The following is a 22,417-nucleotide window of genomic DNA, read 5'->3' as shown; positions in this document are numbered from 1 at the left end:
GTTCTGTTGCCATTTTTCATGGCCATCTGTTTTCCTGCTGTTTATTTTCACTAGGAAGCCTATAAGGAGTCTATTGCTGATAATTTAATGTTTATGCAAGAATTCATCAAAAGTAGCATCCATTAGGCGGCATTTAATGTTATTGATTAGAGATTAAATAAATATGTGCTAAATTGGAAATCATGCTGTTTTAAGCTGTTGAACATATGGCCTGTGTTTCAGAAGACCCTACATAATCTGCCATGTTTTTATAATTTAATTTCTCATTTTGTGCAGCATTTCATTTCATTGATTTTATTTTGTGTGGATGCAGTATTAGTATGGTATAAAATAAAACAAAGGCACACCTTACTCTTTTATATATTATTTATATAGTATATATAATTATATATACCTTTTTAAATTGATGGATACATTCATGAACTTTAGTTTTATATCAAGTAACGGATTTGTAACTCTCACAGGGGAAGCTAAATTAGAATTGTTGGCTCATGATAGTCTGCCTGTGGTCTGCTCTGTTTGGGCAAGAACAAATACCCACCAGCTTGGTTCTATAATGACAGTGTAGGTGGTATGAGATTGTGTCAGGAAAAAATAAAGCAAATAAACTTAAAATCCACCCATTTTTAAAAAAAAAAATTTTAATGGAAAGACATCTCTCGTACTGTTAGGATATAAAACACACACCTTTACATTCCTGTGGTGTCAGTGTTTGATCCTCTCTTTATCTGTGAAAAGTCTTTTATAATTCTTATCTTTTTATCATTCTCTTTCCTTTGTCTTTGCTCATCCTTTGCTGTCTTGTTGAAAGAAGTGAGAGGAGGCCACTAAGGCACTGAAACACAAGATCCGAGTTTGCCTTGATATTCTGATGGCAGATTTCTTGTGTTGCAGAGACTCGGGCAGGAGAACAAAGCAGATGAATAATGTAGGGAGACATTAACGGAGGTGTAATGTATGCGCTGTTTGTGGAATTGTTAGCCCTCTCAGCCCTGCTCTTGTAAAGGGGTTACAGTTAATAGAGACGACCAAAGAAGTCAGATGGGAATGAAGTATTTGCGTTCCATCATGCATTCCATGTGAGTGAATGTGGTGGAACTTGTTAGTCTGGTTGGCACAGAGTCATAGTTAGTGATCACTTGGAGTTATGGGGTAGCTTGAAGAGAATACTCTTCTCATCTCCAGCTGCCTAGAAGGAACATTGAAATACAGGTTACTGTAATGGGTTTAACAAAGTACTAGGTAAGCATGAGTGCATTCCTCTTGCACATCTTCACTTCCTCATTCTGTCTCTGTCTCTATAACCCCAAGGGATGCGACGGGTGACACACTGCAAAGGTAGGCCTCGTTTCTCAACCCCATCCAGCTTTTGAAACGTTGCCCTTTGCTGGGGCAAGTGGCCTTTGCAATTTGGCAAAAAGCCCTTCTAACGCCTCACCTCCCAGCCTCGTCCTGCAGAACAGGGTGGAGAATGGCTATCTGATCAGGATCAACTCTAAAACAAATTTCAAACTTTTGAAAATGTTCTCATGGGCATTAGGCCCCTTTGAATTTTAGAAAGATCTTACTGATTTGGAAAAATCAGTAGATGCATACTTAAAATACAACGGTTCTGGAAGTAGGTTGGGACTGGAAGTACGGGGGAGACTGACTAATGAACCTGCCCAGTCTCCCTGGATTTTGTGAGTCACGGGTATGATGCACAGTATTGTGCTAGGCACATGGTTGTGTGTGAAAGTAACCTCTTTCCCCACGTTTCCCCAGTTCCCCACTGCGGACTAATGTTTGGTTTTCTCTAACACCCACTCACACTTTAATGTACTTGTTTTTGTCCTCTGTTATTGCATTAGTTTGATACTGTAGTTGCATAGTGCTTTTCAACTAGATTTATTAGTCCTCTATAAAAAGCTCCTTTGTATTTCTACAATTACAATAGCACCCCTACAAAGCATTGATATTTTCTTGATGCTGCTCAATTTAATTACTTCACTAAAAAGCAGTATTTCATGCTGCTTAATGCTATTTTTAAGCCATTATTATTTACATCAGAACAATTTGTTTTCATTGAAGGAAAAACAAACTAGGCTGTATATTTAGCATTTAAGTATAATCTTATTCTTTTGATAGTGGTTCTCATCATGTTGTTTTTCTAGACTGAACAGAAGGTTGTTTTGGGTTCGCCACTTATTCTCAATTAGTTTTCACTTTGAATAATAAATACACAAGAACAACAGAAAGTTCACAGAGGAGATTAGAGCAGGCAGCTCATCTAACTTGGCTGATATAGCACGTCTCTGTCCTGAAAGTCAGCTGTTAGTTTAAATTTGTAACAGAGGCATATGTAAAGAGTAAGCAAAAAGAAGGAGAAAATAACAGGATTAAATATTAAAATACTGTCTGAAATCTGGGGTCAATGTGGGGGCATGTTCTTCTATTATAAACTCTTGCCTGAGATTTGCTACCAAACTTTTTTGCACAATATATTTTTCTAAAACAAGGGTTAGGCCCAGGCAAAACAAGGTGGATTATATACAGCCTGCCCAGTGTCTCTCCTCCCTGTATCCAGGGCTCTAATCCGTTTAGAGACCAAAATATACTGCTGACAAATCACCACTTCACAATTTCGCCCAGCTCTGACTAAATAAGTATAGTATTCTAAGCTATGCACGTCTAGAAAACTGTTTATGTGGTCAGAATAACAGAATTAACATACAATTTTAGAGCAGAACAATTTGTTAGGATTATTTGTTGCCTCCAGTATTTTATAAAGTAAATTTGAAACCTAGGCAAAAGCCTTTGGGTTGTATGTATTTGTACATAGTTACATAAGTACGTTTATATTATTACCACTACAGTATTTTTGTCACTTGGGTGTTAAGCCTGTACGCACAATGAAGCAGACCTTTGAAATAACCTGGGGTTTTTTGCATCACATTAGTGATAGATAGCTTGTCCCGTTCTTGTGTATGTAGACTTCCTTTGTCTGTCTGCCTATAGTGTCATTTTTGAATAGTAGTTAAAGCCTTTATGAGGGTTTGTTGCTGTAAATAGAAATTCATTTTTTTAGTTTCCTATTCTTGTTACATTTCCTTTTACTTTTGCTTACCATGCTTCTTTCAATGGCTTACCATACCTCTTCATGCTTTATGGTTAATTCATTCCTGTGTACTGCACTTTAATGCTACACTATATTATATATTACTATGCCAAAGTACACATTTACAAGGGAGATTATATTAGCAGTAAATATGTTGTCTTTGTTTTTTTTTAAGGTGTTGTTTGCTATCATATTGACTCGTAACTGCTCTGTATCAATTCTGCCCTGCCCTCTCCACTCCCCACCTCCCCATCCCTTTCCAACTTGACCACTTTACCTAGTAACTGTACAGATATTTCTGAGCCACCCGCAAAAAAGGATTGGATCTTCTGAGGCCCAGTCCCCGATCACAGGGGTGCTGACTACCCAGACCAAGTGCATGACCCCTGATTTGGGGACCACATCTGAACAATCCTCAGTCAAAACTGGAGTTCGGAAGGCCCCATCTTTCATACTACCCTTCCCAAAGAGCCCCAGCCAGACAGTGCTTGAAATGTCTCGCTCTCCCAGCTTTAAAAGCCCTCTCAAATCTCCTAGCCAGTATTTCCAGATTTGCTACTAGCTATAGTTTCTTAATCAAAATGGAAGAAATTATTTTTAAAAGAAGTGTCTGTGTTATTGTAACAGTTATTAATGAAAAAATAAATGTAAAGATTTTGTCAACATTTTTCCACCTTTTTGTTTGACTTTTTTTAAATTTATCTCTTTGCAAAGCTTTTCTGTGTCCTGCTGTTCTGATGGCTGTGCACCATTTTGTGGGTTTTATTTTTGCTCTTTTTGGCTTCAACATCTTAAGCATCTGTTTTTTTTCTTGTCTTGTATTCATTCTAGTCTTTCAACTGCATGATTCACATTTAAACATTGTCAAGCTAGCTAACAAGACAAACTGCTTTCTATTCACTGCCTTGTCAATAGCTGCATGTTCTAAGACTGTATTTTAAATGGCTAATAAAATTAATTAAAAGCCCGCATTCCTGTGTCTATTGAACCATCATTTCTTCTTCACATTTCATTATTTACTCCTCTTCTTGTACGCCCTGCTTGCTTACTGATTAAAAGAGCAGATCAGCCTTTTGAAGCTCTCTGTCCTTTTATAGAGGAAGGGTATGTGAAAATGTATTTGAGAGGCCGTCCCGTTACCATGTACATGCCTAAAGACCAAGTGGAATCCTATAGCCTGGAAGCAAAATCGGATCTGCCGGCCAAGAAGCTCAAACTGGACTGGGTGTATCCTTTTGTGTTGAAAAAACACATCTGTAAACTTGCTTTTTTCTGCAACACTTTGATTTAACTCAAGTCTGAGAGCAATTTAGATGCAGGTTTTAATTGAATAGCATGCGTCTGAGTTCATAACTGAGAGGTAGTTAGATTCGTTGTTATAAAATTTAAGCAAGCACGGATTTCCTTGTTTTATTTACAAACAATAAAAGTCACCAGATACCAGATTTCTAATTTGCCATTGGTGTCGATTTCATTTTAATCTGTTTTTAAATAACATAGTATAATTGCTTTGTTTTTCCCAACTGCTACAGTGGGGAAATAAAAACAAATTACTGTTGTTTCTGCAAAATTAGAGAACACTGAAGAGAATGTTCTTTTCATTTTTTCTAAAGCCATGGTCACTGATTCTTTAAGATTATAGTAATAAGTTATGTTGTTTATAGGTTATTGTAATCCTTCTGTTAATGAAACATATAATTTGCTAAATAAAAGTGAAATACAGCTTGGTAATTCAGTACTTGCTTAAAATGTTTGGTTAACAGCACAGAGTGCACTGCTTGTATATTCAATGGATATGGTGTTTTTTAGATGAGAAAATCCTTTAGGAAACAAAAATAAATATGAGGTTCATTTCCTGCACTTAATTTTCTTCAGAAACAAACAACTATCCTTCTCCACATCAGCATTTGATTTTACTGGTGAGACAGAAGGCTGAGTCATTGTCTCTTCCAGTAGGCGCTCAGCTAGACTGGTACCGAGTGTGACTATTGTAGGTCATAATTTATAGAGAGACAAAGTCTTGCTTTTTTTCCTGTTGACTTAGAAAAACAGTATCGGTTTCATCTGAAGGTGCTTTTCATCACAAATAAGAAGCAGAAGAATCTCTTTTCCAGTTTTATCCATCCATCCTTTTTCAGGAATCACATTATCCTTAGTTGAGATGAGCTGGTGCCCAAACTGGTGGGTGCAGTTTCATACTCAAGTTTATAAAAAGGATTGATAGTGTGAGACATGAGTGAGAAAGACAAGATTAGAAGCACTTGCATTTTGTGGGTAGTACTTTTTGCAATTTCACATTATGCCACTTACACCTCTGTACAAGTTGTCAGTGCAGATGTTATCTAAGAGAACTAAGAGAACTCCTCTTTTATGGGAGGACAAAAACTAATTTAAAGGTTTCTGGGGACATGTCAAATTGTGAGCTGTTACCCAATTAGAATTTGATGAAAGCATACTACACTGAGTGAGTGAAATTTTGTTCTCACACAGAAGCACTTGATTTTCTTTTTTGAGTGAAGAAAGAAAGGCAATAAACCAGTAATTGAAATCTCAATACCCGAGTTTGCTAAGAAAGTTTAGAGGAATCGCATAACCTGTAAAGTTGAAACACGGCACTGAAATGGTTTCTGTATTCCCTTACAAAAACGTGTCTTGAATAACCTATAGTGTGCACTTAATTTTTAACATGGCTTCTTTATTTTTCTGTTTATCCTGCTTTTTACCAGAGAACTACATGGTTGCCTTCCATAACAGATACATGCCGCTGGCCTTATTGATTCTATGACTGCTCTAGCAATTCATCCCAAGAAATACAATGCTTATTAACTTGAGTGGAAATATTAACTGCTATTCCTTTTGAGCTAAGTGTAGCTTTTTAGCCCTTTTCAGGATTTAATATGTACGGTAGCATAATGTGCTCTATGACCTATTTCTTAGTTCTACTTTTTAAAACTGTACATACTGTACAGTACCACCTGTATTATGCTGCATTTGTACTACTATGTTGCTTGGTTTTGCTTCTTGACAAAGCTGCAGTTATGGATACAGGGGTCGAGACTGTCGCTCCAACCTGTATCTCCTCCCCACTGGTGAGACGGTCTACTTTATTGCCTCTGTGGTGGTGCTTTACAATGTGGAGGAGCAGCTCCAGAGACACTACACGGGGCACACCGATGATGTCAAGTGGTAAGGCCTGGAAGAATGTGTCATTTCCATTTTAATGTAGGTCTCTTGCCTATTATTCTTTGACTCATTTAGAAGAGTTTTATTCATAGCCATGTTTAATTGTTTCTGGGAAGTATGATACTTTAATTATGGCAGGTGACATTCTTGCATCTTCAAAGAGAGCTGACAGCAGTTAATCATACCAAAGAATGAACATTTCATTTTGCTAACAAGAAAAGGTTGGATGTCATGATCACATTCTTATTTGGAGTAAATGTATTGTCTGTCTTGACAATGAATATCATCACTTCAGTCTGGGAATACAAAATGCAGATACGACAAAAGGTTTTTCAGTTGATGACATTTCACGGCAGGGTACTGAAATTCTGGTTACTGTATTTTTAAGGTTCACTTTCTTCTGACAAAACAAAAGACAAAAGGGGGGTTAAAACAATTGAGAAGCTGGTATGTGTTTTAGAGCCAGACAAACATATATAACAATAGAGTAAATTATGTAGCCTGTTTAAATTCACCAAACTAATAGAAGGCAGCAGCTGAAAGGTTAATACGTCCACAGTGTAACTGGAACACCAGAAGCGTTGCTATAGTAGAATTAAGTTGACCATGAAAACCCATTATATAGCTCACATTATTGATTAGACACCTTTCAAAATCTCAAAAGGCATAACTACAGCTTATGAATTTAATAAGCGAACATGGCAAGTGGAGAAGAGATAAGGTAACATCAGTTTATATGCCGTCTCATTCCCTCCCTCTCCCCATGCCTCTTTCTCACCTCCCTCTCACTCTCATCATATCTTCTCTTTCAGCCTTTTCACATTATTCCATGTTTGTGTTGCTAGACTGAGGGTTTTATAAATGTCAGTTACAACATCATATTCCATTTATGTTCAGAATACCAGAGATCACTTATCATTTACTCAATGTAGTTGTTTCTTTGTGGAGTTAATATATTTAAGAGCAGTTGTCATCGTGATGGTATGAGTCTAAAACTGGTATATTATTTAATGCATTCATCATCAGTGTTGTAGGGTTTATGCTATTGACAGGATAGTCTTGAAAGAATGTGCCCTTGGAAGAATGACACGTTAAGCATGCACTCTCTCACTCTCTAGTGGTACAGTAGGTTGCTAATAGAACAAAATGTAGCTTCAAGTGCTTAATTAAGTGTAAAGTAACCTTTTGTTTCTTGATGTGTTATTTAACATTTGATTTCTTATATCTGTCAATGTCTCAGTGTTTTGGTGTAAATGCACCTGTTTTGTTTTCCAGGTTTGCTGCACCAGAGAGATTAATACAGCATTATTTACATGTAGCCCAGAATTGACAATATGCCTTTGTTATCAGGAATTCACATAACATTTCATACCTGTACTTATTTCTGTACTATGTAAATGTTTCCCTGGTGTAAGTGCAGATAGAGTATTGGTGAATAATTGTGTGTCTCAGAATAAACATATTACCAGCAACAGAGAACTTGCATACTGTAAGGCAGACTTTGAAAGATATACTATTGTTATGGATCGCTGATTAGTTTGTCACTGAACAAGTTATATTCAGCATTTTCCTGATTACTGTAAATCGCAGCTTTTAAGGGAAATTATTCTTTTAGTTTTGAACTGATGTTTAATACATAACAATGTTATCTGATTCATTGTTTTAATATAGCTATTATTGAAGAATTAATATGTAAATAATTGACCTTTTGTGGATATTCTGTATCATCATGTTGTCTACTGCTATAATTTGACTCTCTTTGTACATTTGGAAAGTAATGTTAACTACCTCCAGAAATTTATGCAACAGAACTTAAGATGCAGTTACTTGCTATAAAATATAAATATAAACGTTAATTATCACATAAACGGAAATGTGGCAAAAATAATATGAAAATGAACAAGTAATAGGTTTATTCCATGCTGAAAAGAGAAGGGAGAAAACAAAGTTTCGGCCGAAACATTGTGTTTTCTCTCTTCTCTTTTCAGCATGGAATAAACCTATTACTTGTTCCTTTGCAGACTACGCATGCTGACGCAGCTACCCACCTGAACTGCTATAATATGAAAATTATGATTACCATGATTATTATTGTTGTTACTGTTACTGTTTAAGGTTAAGTAAATGTAGCAAATGCAGTTGATTTCCTCATCTATAAACTATGGCGTTGGCGGAACATCCTTGTTTCTAGTAACCTCTTAAAAATGTCATCACATGTCTGGCTCTGCTCTGTGTGTTTGGCCGGGAGCAGAGTTTTTGTGTCTCTAGAGAGTAGCAGGAGCACAGTTCACTGGCCTGTACTATCTCCTGCTGGGCAGTGCTGACTACATCACAGACTGGCAGAACAACTCTGGATAGGTTGTCTCTGCTCTTTTCGTCAGAAGGAAGTCTTGTATACCAGTGTGTGTGATAACTGCAGCTCATTAGCTCGTTGTAGTAATAGAGTAACAGGCTTGTTCAACTTTTAAAAAAATTAAATGTTTTTCTCACATGAACATCCTTGGTTCCAGTGTTTGACATTTTCATTGGTGACTGCTAACTTTTCTCCATATTATTGTTTTAGGATTAATTGTTCATTTCAGGTTTTTAATGATCCTACTGATTTTTTGCCCACATCTCTCTTGTGTGTTCGGCAGCCTAGCAGTCCACCCGGACAAAATCACAATAGCAACAGGGCAGGTCGCAGGTACATCCACTGATGGCCGAGTAAGTGACTCTTCTTTCATGACATTACAGGAACACTCAGTCTTCCCTCATCCCAGTACATCTCAGCCCATTTGGGCTGAAACACAACCTGACATGCCTGTGTACTCAAGTCCAGCGTTTCTTAGCCAGAGATGTATGGGTTTTTGCACCACAGTGCAAGATCAGTCATCAGTAATATGGTCCATCAGCAAGGTAGCTAAAGCAGATTATGAAATTAAAATGCCTTACTGCCTGCTGAAGGGTATTCCCTTTGATTCTAAAAAATAATTTTAGTTTTACTTTTAGAATTTTTTTTTACCACGTGGCATAACATGGTTTGAATTAATAGTAATATCAATAGAACTATCTAGTTTTTATTCTTCATCTGAAGCAATCAACTGTCACTGCCATTTAAGGATCCACTGCCCCCTTACAACATGGGCCCACCTTAAATTAAGAATGCCGCCTGTCCCGCCTTCCCTTTCACAATTACCCAGTCGATTTGCACAGAGTGCTGTAAGCAGCATGAGCTGATGATAACTGTATGGCTTCAAGCTGGGGCCTTGCAGTGTGTTTAGTGGGTCTAGGCAAGGACAGTAAGAGCGTTTTTCTCTGTCTTTGCAGCAGCTTCCCCCTCACGTGCGGGTCTGGGACTCTGTGAGTCTCAACACACTGCACGTCATTGGGACTGGGTTCTTTGACCGGGCGCTGGCCTGCATTGCGTTTTCCAAATCGGTGAGTCCAATTATAAGTTGTCTTTGTCATTACTGCATTTCTATCAGTCCCTTTGAGTATTGGTGTACACTGTTGGGAGACCAAACTAATCATTCACAGAGGCTCAAATAACCCCATTGACCTGCACTTAAGAAATTAGTCACTTAATTTGTGAGGTTGGGATTGTGGAGCTTATTGTCAGGGTTACTCTACTTATTGTTTTGGTGCACTTTTAGTCCTTTAAGAAAGGAAAAGGCTCTGTTCCATCTCTGACTCTCGGTCTGTGTGCAGAATGGAGGCAGCACCCTGTGTGTGGTGGACGACTCCAATGACCATGTCCTATCGGTGTGGGAGTGGCAGAGAGAGGAGAGGCTCGCTGATGTCAAGGTACTGGAGCATTCACCAAAAACCTTAAAGACACAAACAGCTGGGTTTAGTTAAACCTCCAGTAAAGCAGGAAAAACAGAAATGGAACATCAAAATAACTGAGGAGCATCTGCTTTATGTATCTGCTTGGCTTGATACCAGTCACAAGATAAATCTCTAAAGTTCTATGTTATAATAAGCAGGACATAGATAAAAGTGTGTTACTGTATGTGTACTGTTGTTAATTTAATAGAAATTCTTCCTAGATATTTTATTAAAATATAAATATGAAGATTTTACTTTAAATTAGACTTGACAAACAACATGCAAAGCACATTTAGTTATATACAGTATGTATATATTAGCTAAAATATCAGTAATAGTGGATGTACCTAATTTAAACTGGAACAGCATCTCTATTTTAAATTTCAGGGTTGGAAAGAATCAGCGTTGATCAGTGCATTTCAAACCACAATAACAGTAAAATGTACATAGTAATTTGTAAAATCACAAATCACAATCTATGTTCTGTGATTCAGAATGAGGCAATGAAACTTCTGGTGAGGTGAAGTGGCCTTATTGCATTGTAAACAAGCAGGCTTCTGAATACATCTCTTTTAATCCAGTAGAAATATTGTTCACAACATTGAGACGGTTTTATTGACAATTACTACTTGTTATTTCTGCATGCAAATCACATTGGAACATCCCTGCGGTGAAGTGTCTGCTGCACAACCTGTACTTACTCACTTCTACTTTGCATTACATTAGTTCTTAGTTATGACTAGTGAGCAGGAAGGACCACATCATGTCAAAGTTTGTGGGAACTCTCACTCTAACCCCTGGCAAGACAATCATCAATTAATTTATTTGTTACTGAGATTTAATAGCCGGTGTGAGATATTGGGACTGCAGTTCCCTTTTAACAGTTAAGTTCTGTGTGACCAGTGTGCTTATTTCATAGGTTTCCCAGTGGTCTGTGTTGACATCACATTAATGTTTTCTCACTCAGTGCTCCAATGAGGCAGTGTTTGCAGCAGATTTCCATCCCACTGATACCAACATCATCGTTACCTGTGGAAAATCTCACCTGTACTTCTGGACTTTAGAAGGAGGCTCCTTGATCAAGAAGCAAGGATTGTTCGAGGTAAAATCACTTCACTGGAATGAGATTCGAATACTTTTAATTTAAAAAGAGTTTGAACATCTCTGGCAGAATATATTTTAGAAAGTGATGCCGAAAAAATACAATAATGTCTATATCTAAAATTAGATTAGAATTTTTTATTGGCACACAACAATAGTTGATGGAATTCGCTTTTGGTACAGAAAGAGAACGCTGATGGAGCAGACATACAGTACAACGTGCTTCATTGTTTTCACATTTTAACTTGGCTTTTGCACATGTTTTTGAATGTGACAATTTTACCAAAGCCTATTACCTATAACCTATAGCCATAAACCTATTAGATTTAGCCTCCAAACTATTATTAAGTTTGCAATGAGCTTTTATGTTCTCTGTATGAACATTTTTTCTAACATTTGTTTTCTAATTCTACAAATAGTAAACCAGGAAATATTTATGTTTCTTGCAGAAACAAGAGAAGCCCAAGTTTGTCTTGTGTGTGACTTTTTCAGAAAATGGAGACACAATAACTGGAGACTCTAGTGGCAATATCCTGGTATGGGGAAAAGGTAAAAGAATATGCACCTGACATCTAACTCTGTTTTTAAAACTGAGTGCAATATGCTTGGATCAATATAGCACTAAGCTTTTATCATTCCTTAACATGCGATAGACTCAGTCTTATTCAGTTTATAAGCCTTCATTTTGGGAGCTTTTAGTGTGGATTGCAAAGTACTGTACTGTAAGTGTATGATGCCACTTTAATGCAAAATACCATGATTGCAATAAGGATTTGTTTCCATAGCAGATTAAAAAAACCTGTATCTACAAATGCACACGTGGTGTGTTTGTATAGTGATTCTGGCTATGCTCTAGGAAAGGACTACGGGAATTGTTCTAATGTAACAAGCAATACTGTATGTGTCTGTGTCTCAGAAAAGGTTTGCTTTTTAAACCCACAGCTCATGTCCCAGCTGTCTTTTTCTTTGCCAGAAGCAGTGCTCAGTGCACTGAGCAAGTTCAGATGTGATGTCACCCTTCTCTGAAATCTGGACATGTCAGGAGCCAAGAATCAAATACGAGCAGGGCAGAGGAGAGCTACACTCATCACACCTTTGAACATTTTTTTCTGTCTTCTATCTTTTTTTGTTTTGCAGGTACTAATCGGATTACCTATGCCATTCAAGGGGCACATGAAGGAGGCATCTTTGCACTTTGTATGTTACGCAATGGCACTTTAGTGTCAGGAGGTGGAAAAGACCGCAAGCTCATCTCTTGGGATGGAAACTACCAGAAGATACAGGCTGTGGAGGTGAGGGCATAACTACCAGTGTCTCGCATTTCTTTTTTTATAACTTATAATCATTATTACCTCCTCTTCCCGATTTGGAATAGCCAGTTGTGTTTTACACATTTTGGCTCTCAGCTACTTAATGTGCTACCGAATACAGTGGAGAATATAGTTTAGGCAGATTCCTGACTGCCCAAATTTGAGTTACTTGGCTTGTAACGTCCCAGTCTCATACTGGAGGTTCAGCTCCCACTGGAGGATATGCCCGTACCACACTAACAGCATGTCATGCCGGCAACCACCCAGGAGGCAGAATAATCCCACCCTGTCCTCAGCAACACTCAGTCAATTCTGCTATGTAGAGTGGGGAATCTCAGTCACAAGCTAAAGACATGACCCAGGTTCAAATCCTTGATACTGGAGCTCAGCCTGTGCTCAGCTGATTGCATTTACCAGTTGGGACCTCGGAAGACTTTATATTCATTGGAAATATGCAAGCCTGACTCTGGAGCAGAGAGGCTGGCTCCCGTATAACACCACTCCAGTAGAGTCCCTTTGCTTTGTGAATAGTGAAATTGAAATATTTGTGTACAACTAAAAATCTTTCCAAAATACTTGATCTAAGTTCATCTGTTATCCTGCAGCTCCTCAAATACTGAGCTTTAATATATGGGTCTGGTAGTTTGTTACAGAGGGTTTTCAGGTAAGTTTAAATTATTAAAAATAAAGCAAAATTGTACGCCATGGGACTATCTGGGCAAGTTTTTAAAAACATTTTTAATCAGTCTTTCACAGTGGCACCCCATAGATAACATAAAAATTGACAGGACTATTTATTCTTTAGTGTTCATTAAACTTCCCGTAAAGATCAATTTACGATTTATGGATGAATGATACAATCGTTTGGATGACTGAACGCTTGCAATGTGTTCCTCCTGTTATTCATAACTCACAACTTGTTGTTTGTTGCAGTTATTTCATTGATGCTACATTTCAAATACCTTGTTTCCTGCCTGTATACCAGATTACTATGGTTAAGGATTATCAGACAAACATGCTCTGGTGAACTGCAAATTTTATGAAAAGGTGTTGCTTTTGGCCCGAGGTGTCCAAATCAGTCACCCAAATAGGTTGTCCTTTTACAGTGTGAGGGAATAACAGTATACTGTAAATCTACACAGAGAAAACCTGTAATTTAAAGTGTTTTCAGTGGCCTGTTTTGGGCAATGAGACTGAGCTGTTGCAAAACAGAAAGCAGATCTCAGTGATCTGTTTCCCAACTGCAGCTTTTTCATACTGGCTATTCCAAAGAAAAGTTTAATTTCTATCCCAGCTGGTGCTAATTATTGAAAAAAAATACTTCAGTATTTTACTTCAGAGGCCAGTGGGTCACATATGGTATGGGATTAAGTAAATCAAGTATAGAACATTTCTGCAGAGGAACAGTGGCCTGTCTGAATGAGACCCGTTTCATTACTCAGACTTTACACTGACATGTTATTGTGAGCAATTGCTTTCTGGTTAACAGAAAGGTATTGGCTATTCCTGTAGGTCTTAATGTGGGTTTTGAGTCAGGGACAGCAAATTATCTGGATAAAAATGTTAAAGTTAATAAATTATTTAAATTAGCTCAGTTCTGAAGATGGACTAAACACCCATTTGTGCTTACAGAAATACCAGATGTAAACATATAAAGACTGGGGTCTTGTATAAGTGAATGATTAAGGTGAGAGGAAAGAAAATAGACTTCATATAAGTATGGAGATGTACTGTAGCACCTCCATCACAAAGCTGAAATAATACAATGAGAAACCCATGGATGAATAGATCCATTATATACTGCAATTTTACATAATTGGTTCTTAAAGTGTTACTTGGCCCAACATATAAACATTATTGTATTACAGTTCACATCAGCACGGACTCCTCAAACCCACCTTGTTTAGTTCAAACCACTGGTAGCCTACTTACTGATCATTTACTGCTTACTTATTAGTTACTTATTAAACATAACTTTAATAAACTGTTTAGGTAATGCCTTTGTATTTTGTTGACTAAGAAACCTTGTTATCCCCATGCACAGATCCCTGAGCCATATGGACCTGTTCGTACAGTGGCCGAAGGCAAAGGGGACTGCGTGCTCATCGGCACCACCCGAAACTACGTTTTACAAGGCACTTTATTCGGGGACTTCATCCCAATTACCCAGGTGGGAACATCAATCCAGGGCAGTACAATGTTGTCCCATATTTCTGCATATACAGTAGTAAGGTATTTTGATAGTAAGATAACTTTAAACTATCTGTCCACTTTCTACCAATATGAAAAAGCTGGGATGGGCAATATACATACCAGATGATCAAAGCAAGGATATGGGTTGTAAATATTTTACTCTCTTTAGGAGTTCACTGCAGATCTGTCTAAGAAAATGATAAGGAAGAGTTGTGCAGGCTGTTGTAATAATATTGTACTTTGGTCTTGTGTGTCTGTGTGCTACTGGAATCCCCTAGTCTAGTGCATGCATATGAGGCTCAGCTCACTGTGAGGAATTCCAAACCATATCCCAAGATTTTGAGTACTGCCCATGCTGTCTTGGGGTCGGAGAGTCTTTAGATCCTCAAAAACCTTCTTCATCCTCTTTTTAAGTGGTGAGGAATTAAACCATGCTCAGTTGTCATCAAAAGAGTCAGTAATGTAGAACAAACATGTTTCAGGGCCACACTGACGAGCTGTGGGGCCTAGCAGTGCATCCTTGGAAACCAAACTTCCTGACCTGTGGACATGACAAGCACATCAGCCTCTGGGACTCCATCACACACCAGCCCATCTGGAGCAAAACCATGGATGTATGTAGGCCCTAACATCTGCCTCTTACTGCTCCACGCATTGCTCAACGTCACCAGCATGCCCACAGTATTGTTAATAATAAGAATGCAAATTTACTCTTAAAAGTGTTTTTCAAATGCAGAAAGCTTTAATCTGTTTGTATTTTTTTCCTGGAAAGCAGCTACTTACCTAATTATTAGCATACATTTCAAAGCTTTAAAGTTTGTGGCTAATTTTGTCCAACCAATTATGCAATATTTGCTAGTTAATGTACCCATAAGTACACTATAATGTTATGTATTTATGTTAATATTACTATAGATGTGCTATGGTATTAATAATTAAGTGAGTGTGGGAAAATTAAGACTGACCTGAACTGTGGTTGACATTATGAATAGTTATGTAGTTATCTAACAATATGAAAATAATATGACTTTAGTTTAATTGAAGTTTAATTGTACAGTAATTATGGTTTACATTACTCTAAAACTAGGTGATCCTTGGCAGAGTTCATTATGAGCTGTTAAAAGACTTGACCACACTTGTATTAGCAGTCTGGTGCCCATGTCTGAACACCTCTCTTTACCCCTGAACTTGGCAGGATGCAGCACAATCAGCGGGTTTCCATCCATCTGGATCCGTTGTTGCTATAGGAACACAGACTGGCAGGTACTGTATGTCTGATTGGCACTCCTCATTGTTCATGAGAATTGTGTGCTCTGTGGCCACTGAGTGGTCTAGTTTGTGGAGCAAGGGTGACACCTGCTGGCCACTAAAGCACATACAGAATAGGACTAGAATGTGGGTTACATTAACGTACAGTAACAGTGTAGCCAAATCTTTCTTGTATTCACACTACTATTTTGTCTTTCATTTCAACTAACAGCTAGAGTCATTGCTAAGAACAAAGGTATAAATTAACATAAGACAGTAGGAAACATCTTTAGAACCTCCCAAGTATTAATGATGACCAGTTACTAATGTAATATTTGTTGAGGCAATTAAAAGCAGTTTCTAAATTTGGCAACTGCTTTATGTGCTAGCAGATTTTTATGTGGAATGAGGGCTGGGAGTGTGTCTGTGTGTGACTGTGCCTTTTATCTCGTGCAGGTGGCTCGTTCTGGACACCGAATCCAAGGACCTGGTGACTGTTCACACTGATGGAAATGAGCAGTTGTCTGTTATGCGCTTTTCACCAGGTTAGCAGGAAAGCTGTTTTCTCCTGCTCTCTCACTTTCTGAACTCAAGCATTGCTCATGCAGGTCATGAAATTGTAAAATTCTTTGTAGAAGGTACTGGTGCAGTATACATTATCTGTATTGTATGGGTTTTAAATACAGGGCTTGCAGCATGTTAATTATACATCATGTGAACTCTGAGCTGTTTGTATTCCAAACTATTTGATAGCTCTTTGGTCTGCAGTGTAAAGATTCATTTTCTTAAAATGACTCTGGTACTATAATGTAATTTTGATCAGATATCTTTATGCATACTTAATGTATTAATAGTCTTTATGAACTGTTAATGCAGTTTCACATTCACTTTCTTTGTTTTCAGATGGTAATTTCTTGGCAATTGGATCACATGACAATTACATTTATATCTACGGAGTTAACGAGAATGGCAGGAAATACAGTCGGGTTGGAAAGTGTTCGGTATGTGTCCAAATTCTTTTGGATATTCTGAAGTAGTCAGAACTTTATTCTGCTTTGGTTTTCCTGTATCATTGGTGTTGATCTGCACATCACAGTGTTTTTTGAATGGACCAGGTTTTAGCTACAGTACATACAGTTTTTGCAAAAAATTCAGGAGACTAATGTGAGTATTTCTGCTCTACAGCAGTATCCATGAAAAAGATGGACTATAAGAATCCTAATGGAACGCATCCTTTGCAGAACCTTCTCAATCAAGAATGCTGTCCAATTGTGCTGCAAGATAAATAGGGCTTTGATCACCTCTCTTGTTTTCTCTTAGGGTCACTCCAGCTTCATCACACACCTGGACTGGTCAGTTGACTCACAGTACCTAATGTCAAATTCAGGGGATTATGAAATTTTGTACTGTAAGTAATACTCTGTGGATGTAAACAAATATGACATTCTTAGTCTTACTAATAAGTCTTACTGATAGTCTTTATAGCCTAGTAGTAGTAATAGCCTAGTACTAATAGTCTATATTTATAAATAAAACTTTATAGCTTTTTTTCCTCAGTGCCTATGGCATATGATGAAGTGGATGCTTACTTTATTTTACTGTAAACCAGTGTTAGATTATCATGTGGCTTTTTCATAATTGGAATTATTGTTATTTTATTTATTATTTAGACATAACTTTGAACATAAGAAAGATTTATCAGTAGTGGTTACACTTTTTAACTAACTCTGCGAAAGTCCTGATCTGTCTTCTCCACCAATAGGGATTCCATCTGCATGCAAGCAGGTTGTCAGTGTGGAAACAACAAGAGATATAGAATGGGACACATGCACTTGTACACTTGGCTTCCATGTCTTTGGTAAGTTGTAGGATAAGTAGTTAGAGTTTTAATGTACTGTGTTTGCCAATACACTATTGCTGTTTACTTGATTATTTACAGTATGTGAACCCTGTTTAATAAATCCCTTTTTTGGTGTGGTGAAAATATATGGATTAGGAAGGCCTTTGCATAGGAGATCCAGGATCCTGTCTCCAATCAATCCATCCATCCATTCTCTAACTGCTTCATCCAGTTCAGGATTATGGGGGAGCCTGTACATGTCTTGAAAAGCAATGGGCACAAGACGGGGTACACCCTGGATGGGACATCAGTCCATCTCGGGGCATACAAAGACAGACAGTAAAACACACACATACACGCCAGGGCCAGTTTTGCCAGAAATCAATTAACCTACCAGTAGTCTTTGGACTGTGGCAGTAACCTGGAGCACCGGGAGCCCAGTCACACAAACACGGGGAGAAAATATACAAACTCCATGAAAATACCACTCTAGGTGTGGATTTGAACACTGGGCCCCAGTGCAGCAATGCTAACCACTGTGCCGCTGTGGTACCTGTTACTGTAGCAAACATTTTAAAATGTTAAAACTGACTTTTCTCCCACATAATCTTTTGCTGCCTTACACATTGTCTGGTAGACCAGAAAGCCTTTAAAATGTTCTTCATGTTACTACAAATGGGGATTTAAAATGGAGAAAGTCAGGAAACTGACATAGTGATCAGTCAAATATAAAATAAATATAACACCTTACTTGTAAATATTTCTCCAATAATATACCTGAGTGGTTAGTATAGTTATAGGCACTTGAATTCTTTGTTCTCTTTTGCAGCTTTGATGAAAAGAGGCAAACTTGGTTAAACAAATATTATATCAATGACAGTGACACACATTTCTCTCCACACACTTCTTTTTTTTCTTCTTCCTTCTGATTTGATCCTATATGGTCTATTTTCTGGACTGCTGATTGGCACTCAATCATTTACCCAGAATGTAATTAACTAAGGCAAACCATGATACATTTTATAATTGGTTTGATCACAGACTCTGGAAACCTAATATCTCAGCAAACATCCCCTCTGCTTTGAAGCTAGAAATATTTCCACTGCCAGGTGTTACACACCTTATCTAGATTCTTATACACCACTGTTGTCACCTACCTCAGCCTGTAACAATATTCATCTTTGTTTTTTAATAAAAAGAGTCAGAATGAAAATCATTGATTTGTTTTTGTTTTAGATCCATTTAATTGGCCACTGTTAAACATCTGATCAAACTTTATCAATATTTTATAATGAGGTTTTCATTCTGTTTCACAGGTCTATGGCCAGAAGGCTCAGATGGCACAGATATCAATGCTGTCTGCAGATCACATCAAAAGAAGCTCCTTGTTACAGGAGATGATTTTGGAAAAGTCCATCTCTTCTCATATCCCTGCTCACAATTCAGAGTAAGATAGAAATCATCCTTAACTATTTTTCATTGCTGAGCCCATTGTAATTGTAATTGAAAATTGAATTGGTAAAAGACTTCTTGTACATGCATTTTATATTATTTGTCATGTATATATCATGTGTATTATTTATGATGTAAATATTTAAAGTGCGTAGATGCATGTAGGAATTCGCTTAGTGATTCAAGTTACAGCATGGAAACCTCTTGAGTACATTATAATAAATGTGGGCAAAATATATTTTTTTCTCCATTTAGTCTTGGAAGACTCTGAAGGTAATTCCATAATAACCAAACTATTCACATTTTTAATAATGGATGTGCTATGTTCTCTCCCCTTTCAGGCTCCAAGTCACATATACGGAGGACACAGCAGTCATGTGACCAATGTGAACTTCCTGTTTGATGACAGTTACCTCATTTCCACTGGAGGAAAGGACATGAGCATCATGCAGTGGCGAGTTGTGTAGGAGTCTCAGGGGGGCAGAGTGCCCACTCTGTGAAGAAAACAGACCATCCCAGAAGTCTGTACTGCACATGGAGCTAAAGAGGCAAATGCAAAGGCACAACACTAGCAACAATGGCAGAATGGATGAGGCGTTGGAATCAAACCTGATGTTTTTTTTTTCACAGCTCAGGAAACAACAAAGCAAACAGATTTTATTAAAATTCCTAGACAGTGCTCCTCCTATTGTAACACTACAGTATGATTTCAAACAAGTTTCCTTTCTGGGGTGAAAGATAAACAGGATTTTCATTTTTTTGCCAATAATATTTTAGGACAAAAGTTATGCTCACAGACTTGTATTTCATGTGTATTTATGCCAGCAAAGATAGAGGTCATGAGTTATCCAGTTTAAGTCCTGTAACTGTGTTATCCTGTACTGCACTAATGCCTTTTAGAAACTGTAAATATTTTTTTTTTAATGTCACTGAATGTGGCGAGTACAGCTGGAAGATCAGTGCAGGTCCATCTCTTCCTGAGTCCTGAGACAGTGCTGGCTATTTTCACCGGATCGGTTAATGGTGCCTACTAAACTGCAGGACTCTATCCTGACCAATTCAACTGTGTTTTCCTTTCATCACATTTTAATCTCTGCCCCTCTTTAACTTCAAGCCTATAATTCACAAAAGATGATTTACTATAAAGTATTTTATTTAAAAAAAGTAGCAAATGAAATTTGGAATAAGTGCATGGCATCATCATTATATGTAGCAGAATATGTTTTGACTTAAGAATATCCAGTGAGTGTGTCTTCATGGTAACGCTGAGTCCTTATGAAGTTTCCTATATAAGGACACCTTTTTCTACGAAGTCTTACAAAAATCAATAAAAATTGTATGCATACATGTGCATATTCTGAAAGGTCAAGCAATGTACAATACCTAAACAAGCTATATGCAGTAAAACAGTTTACTTTTACAATGGACTTCGAGAAAACATTTAGTAGTGAAAGGCTGAAAGCTCCTCTATTCATTTTCTTCTTGCAGGTTATATCACTGCCATGTGGAACACTGCAACTTACAGTTGAATACTGTGTCCATGGACTATGAAGTAAATAAAAAGTGCTAAATGTACACATCTTATATACTGTAGGTCATTAACTCTGAGATGCCTTTCTTGTATAGCAAGCAGAACACAGCCCTTGACCAAGAGAAAACACATGATATATGTCTTTGTTATATTTTGGTTATCTTTCTCAGATTTATCACTAATGGGTATTATAAATAAATTACTATCTTAAACAGGGATAATGCTTTCAGCAAACAGGAAACTACATCCAGAGCTTCACAAAAGCGGCAGGGGAACTGTATAAATTAAACTAATGTTTTTAATACTACAAGAAGCCATTTTGTTTTGTCGGCATTTCAGAACAAAAGACGGCTCAGTTCTTGATTGAGTTGTACATACAGTACATGAACATTATTGTTGCACTATTTACCTACAGTGGTATAAAAATATAACTGTAATAGCACCTCTTTGATGTGTGCAAGGTCTGGTCACTGTGTGCAATGCTCAGTCAGAAGAGGTAGTGTGATTTTAAAAAGGTTTGAAGTGGAAACAAGAAGAAACACAACCAGTGTTGACTGTCGGGAAACAAAAAAAAAAGAAATTGCAATGTATTGTTTACAATGGGGAATGTATGTAGAAATGACATATGGTTAACATGGTAGTTTCCATTTTATCACTAATACAACTATCATTTGTGTTTGACAGTAAATATGTATTAAACTTATAAAACATGTATGGCTGCAGTACTCATGAATCTTAAGACCATAAAAGCTTCCATTTCTAATAGCCATTCCAGGTTGAATGCCTATTAATAATATTTACTTTGTGAATTTTTAAGTATCATCAGGTAATACAGGTATTAGGCAAAACTAAAGGATTTAAATGTTACCGTCCAATTACAAATATGAGAAACCAAGAGCTTCTGGTGTGTTTTTATGTGCAAGCCACCTGGTGTTCATCACGCCGGCACACTCGCGGAATGAAACATTTATTTTAACAGTCAACATCACATAACAGCTCTGGTCTGAAAACTTGTTCATTACAAATATTGCACAAATTAAACTATCAATTACAACATTGCTGGTTTCATATTCTTGTCTGACAGGTGACACCCCTTCTTATACATAGTGACTGCAAGAAGTTAACATGGGATCATAGAAGCGCATTGGTATTTGTTTTGTACCTGAATTATTTATATAATTGTCATTGTTTCTGAAGGGTAGAGTTCATTATGCAATCATGACACATTGGCCTGAAGTGAGTAAGCCTTAAGATCAGAAGCACACCTGGTATGCCTTGGAAGTTTAAAGTGAGGAACTAATTTATTTGAAAATAAACATGAAGAATATTATACCCGTTTATGGTTCTACATTTAAGCATTAATGCATTGATTAACCTTGATTTCAGTTTTACTATTATGCAGATGTATACACCGCTATAGGAAAGTATTGATCCACTTCCAGTAATACCCCACTGTGTTGAATTCCAATTTGGTTTTAAATGCAAAACACGACACAGTTTTAAGTATTTGAAATGAATCTGCTTGAAAACCTAAGCAATAATGAGACTGAAATGTCTCGGTGGTGTTGAAATCCAAACCCTAACCCTAGCTCGGGCCCCCTGGAACACGTACCCAAAACACTCCCTTAGTCAGCCACGATTAGAAAGTCACC

At 37.4% G+C, this 22,417-nt stretch overlaps 1 protein-coding gene across 10 annotated transcripts in view; it reads left to right on the top strand.

Annotated features, from left to right (window-relative positions):
* eml1 (EMAP like 1) overlaps positions 1-21,821 on the top strand; it is a 77,019-nt gene extending 55,198 nt beyond the window's left edge. For 4 of the 10 annotated variants that reach the window (XM_088648189.1, XM_088648182.1, XM_088648186.1 and 1 more), the window contains 18 exons: positions 1,312-1,338; positions 4,195-4,324; positions 6,134-6,283; positions 8,917-8,986; positions 9,590-9,700; positions 9,971-10,066; positions 11,058-11,192; positions 11,641-11,740; positions 12,329-12,483; positions 14,546-14,671; positions 15,177-15,308; positions 15,890-15,957; positions 16,399-16,487; positions 16,846-16,943; positions 17,263-17,350; positions 17,705-17,800; positions 19,099-19,229; positions 19,576-21,821. In XM_088648189.1, the coding sequence (XP_088504315.1) occupies positions 1,312-1,338; positions 4,195-4,324; positions 6,134-6,283; positions 8,917-8,986; positions 9,590-9,700; positions 9,971-10,066; positions 11,058-11,192; positions 11,641-11,740; positions 12,329-12,483; positions 14,546-14,671; positions 15,177-15,308; positions 15,890-15,957; positions 16,399-16,487; positions 16,846-16,943; positions 17,263-17,350; positions 17,705-17,800; positions 19,099-19,229; positions 19,576-19,701 (1,928 nt within the window). In that variant the 3' untranslated portion in view covers positions 19,702-21,821. The remainder of the gene's footprint in view (positions 1-1,311; positions 1,339-4,194; positions 4,325-6,133; positions 6,284-8,916; positions 8,987-9,589; positions 9,701-9,970; positions 10,067-11,057; positions 11,193-11,640; positions 11,741-12,328; positions 12,484-14,545; positions 14,672-15,176; positions 15,309-15,889; positions 15,958-16,398; positions 16,488-16,845; positions 16,944-17,262; positions 17,351-17,704; positions 17,801-19,098; positions 19,230-19,575) is intronic. The other 6 variants (XM_088648185.1, XM_088648188.1, XR_015941643.1 and 3 more) reach the window with 5 other exon arrangements.
* The last annotated feature ends 596 nt before the right edge of the window (positions 21,822-22,417 follow it).

The sequence above is a fragment of the Lepisosteus platostomus genome, chromosome 10 (assembly GCF_059453375.1).
Source record: "Lepisosteus platostomus isolate fLepPlt1 chromosome 10, fLepPlt1.hap1, whole genome shotgun sequence".
In the NCBI taxonomy this organism is placed as follows: domain Eukaryota; kingdom Metazoa; phylum Chordata; class Actinopteri; order Semionotiformes; family Lepisosteidae; genus Lepisosteus; species Lepisosteus platostomus.
The sequence above is the reverse complement of the archived record's forward strand: the minus strand, read 5'-3'. Positions and strand labels throughout refer to the sequence as shown.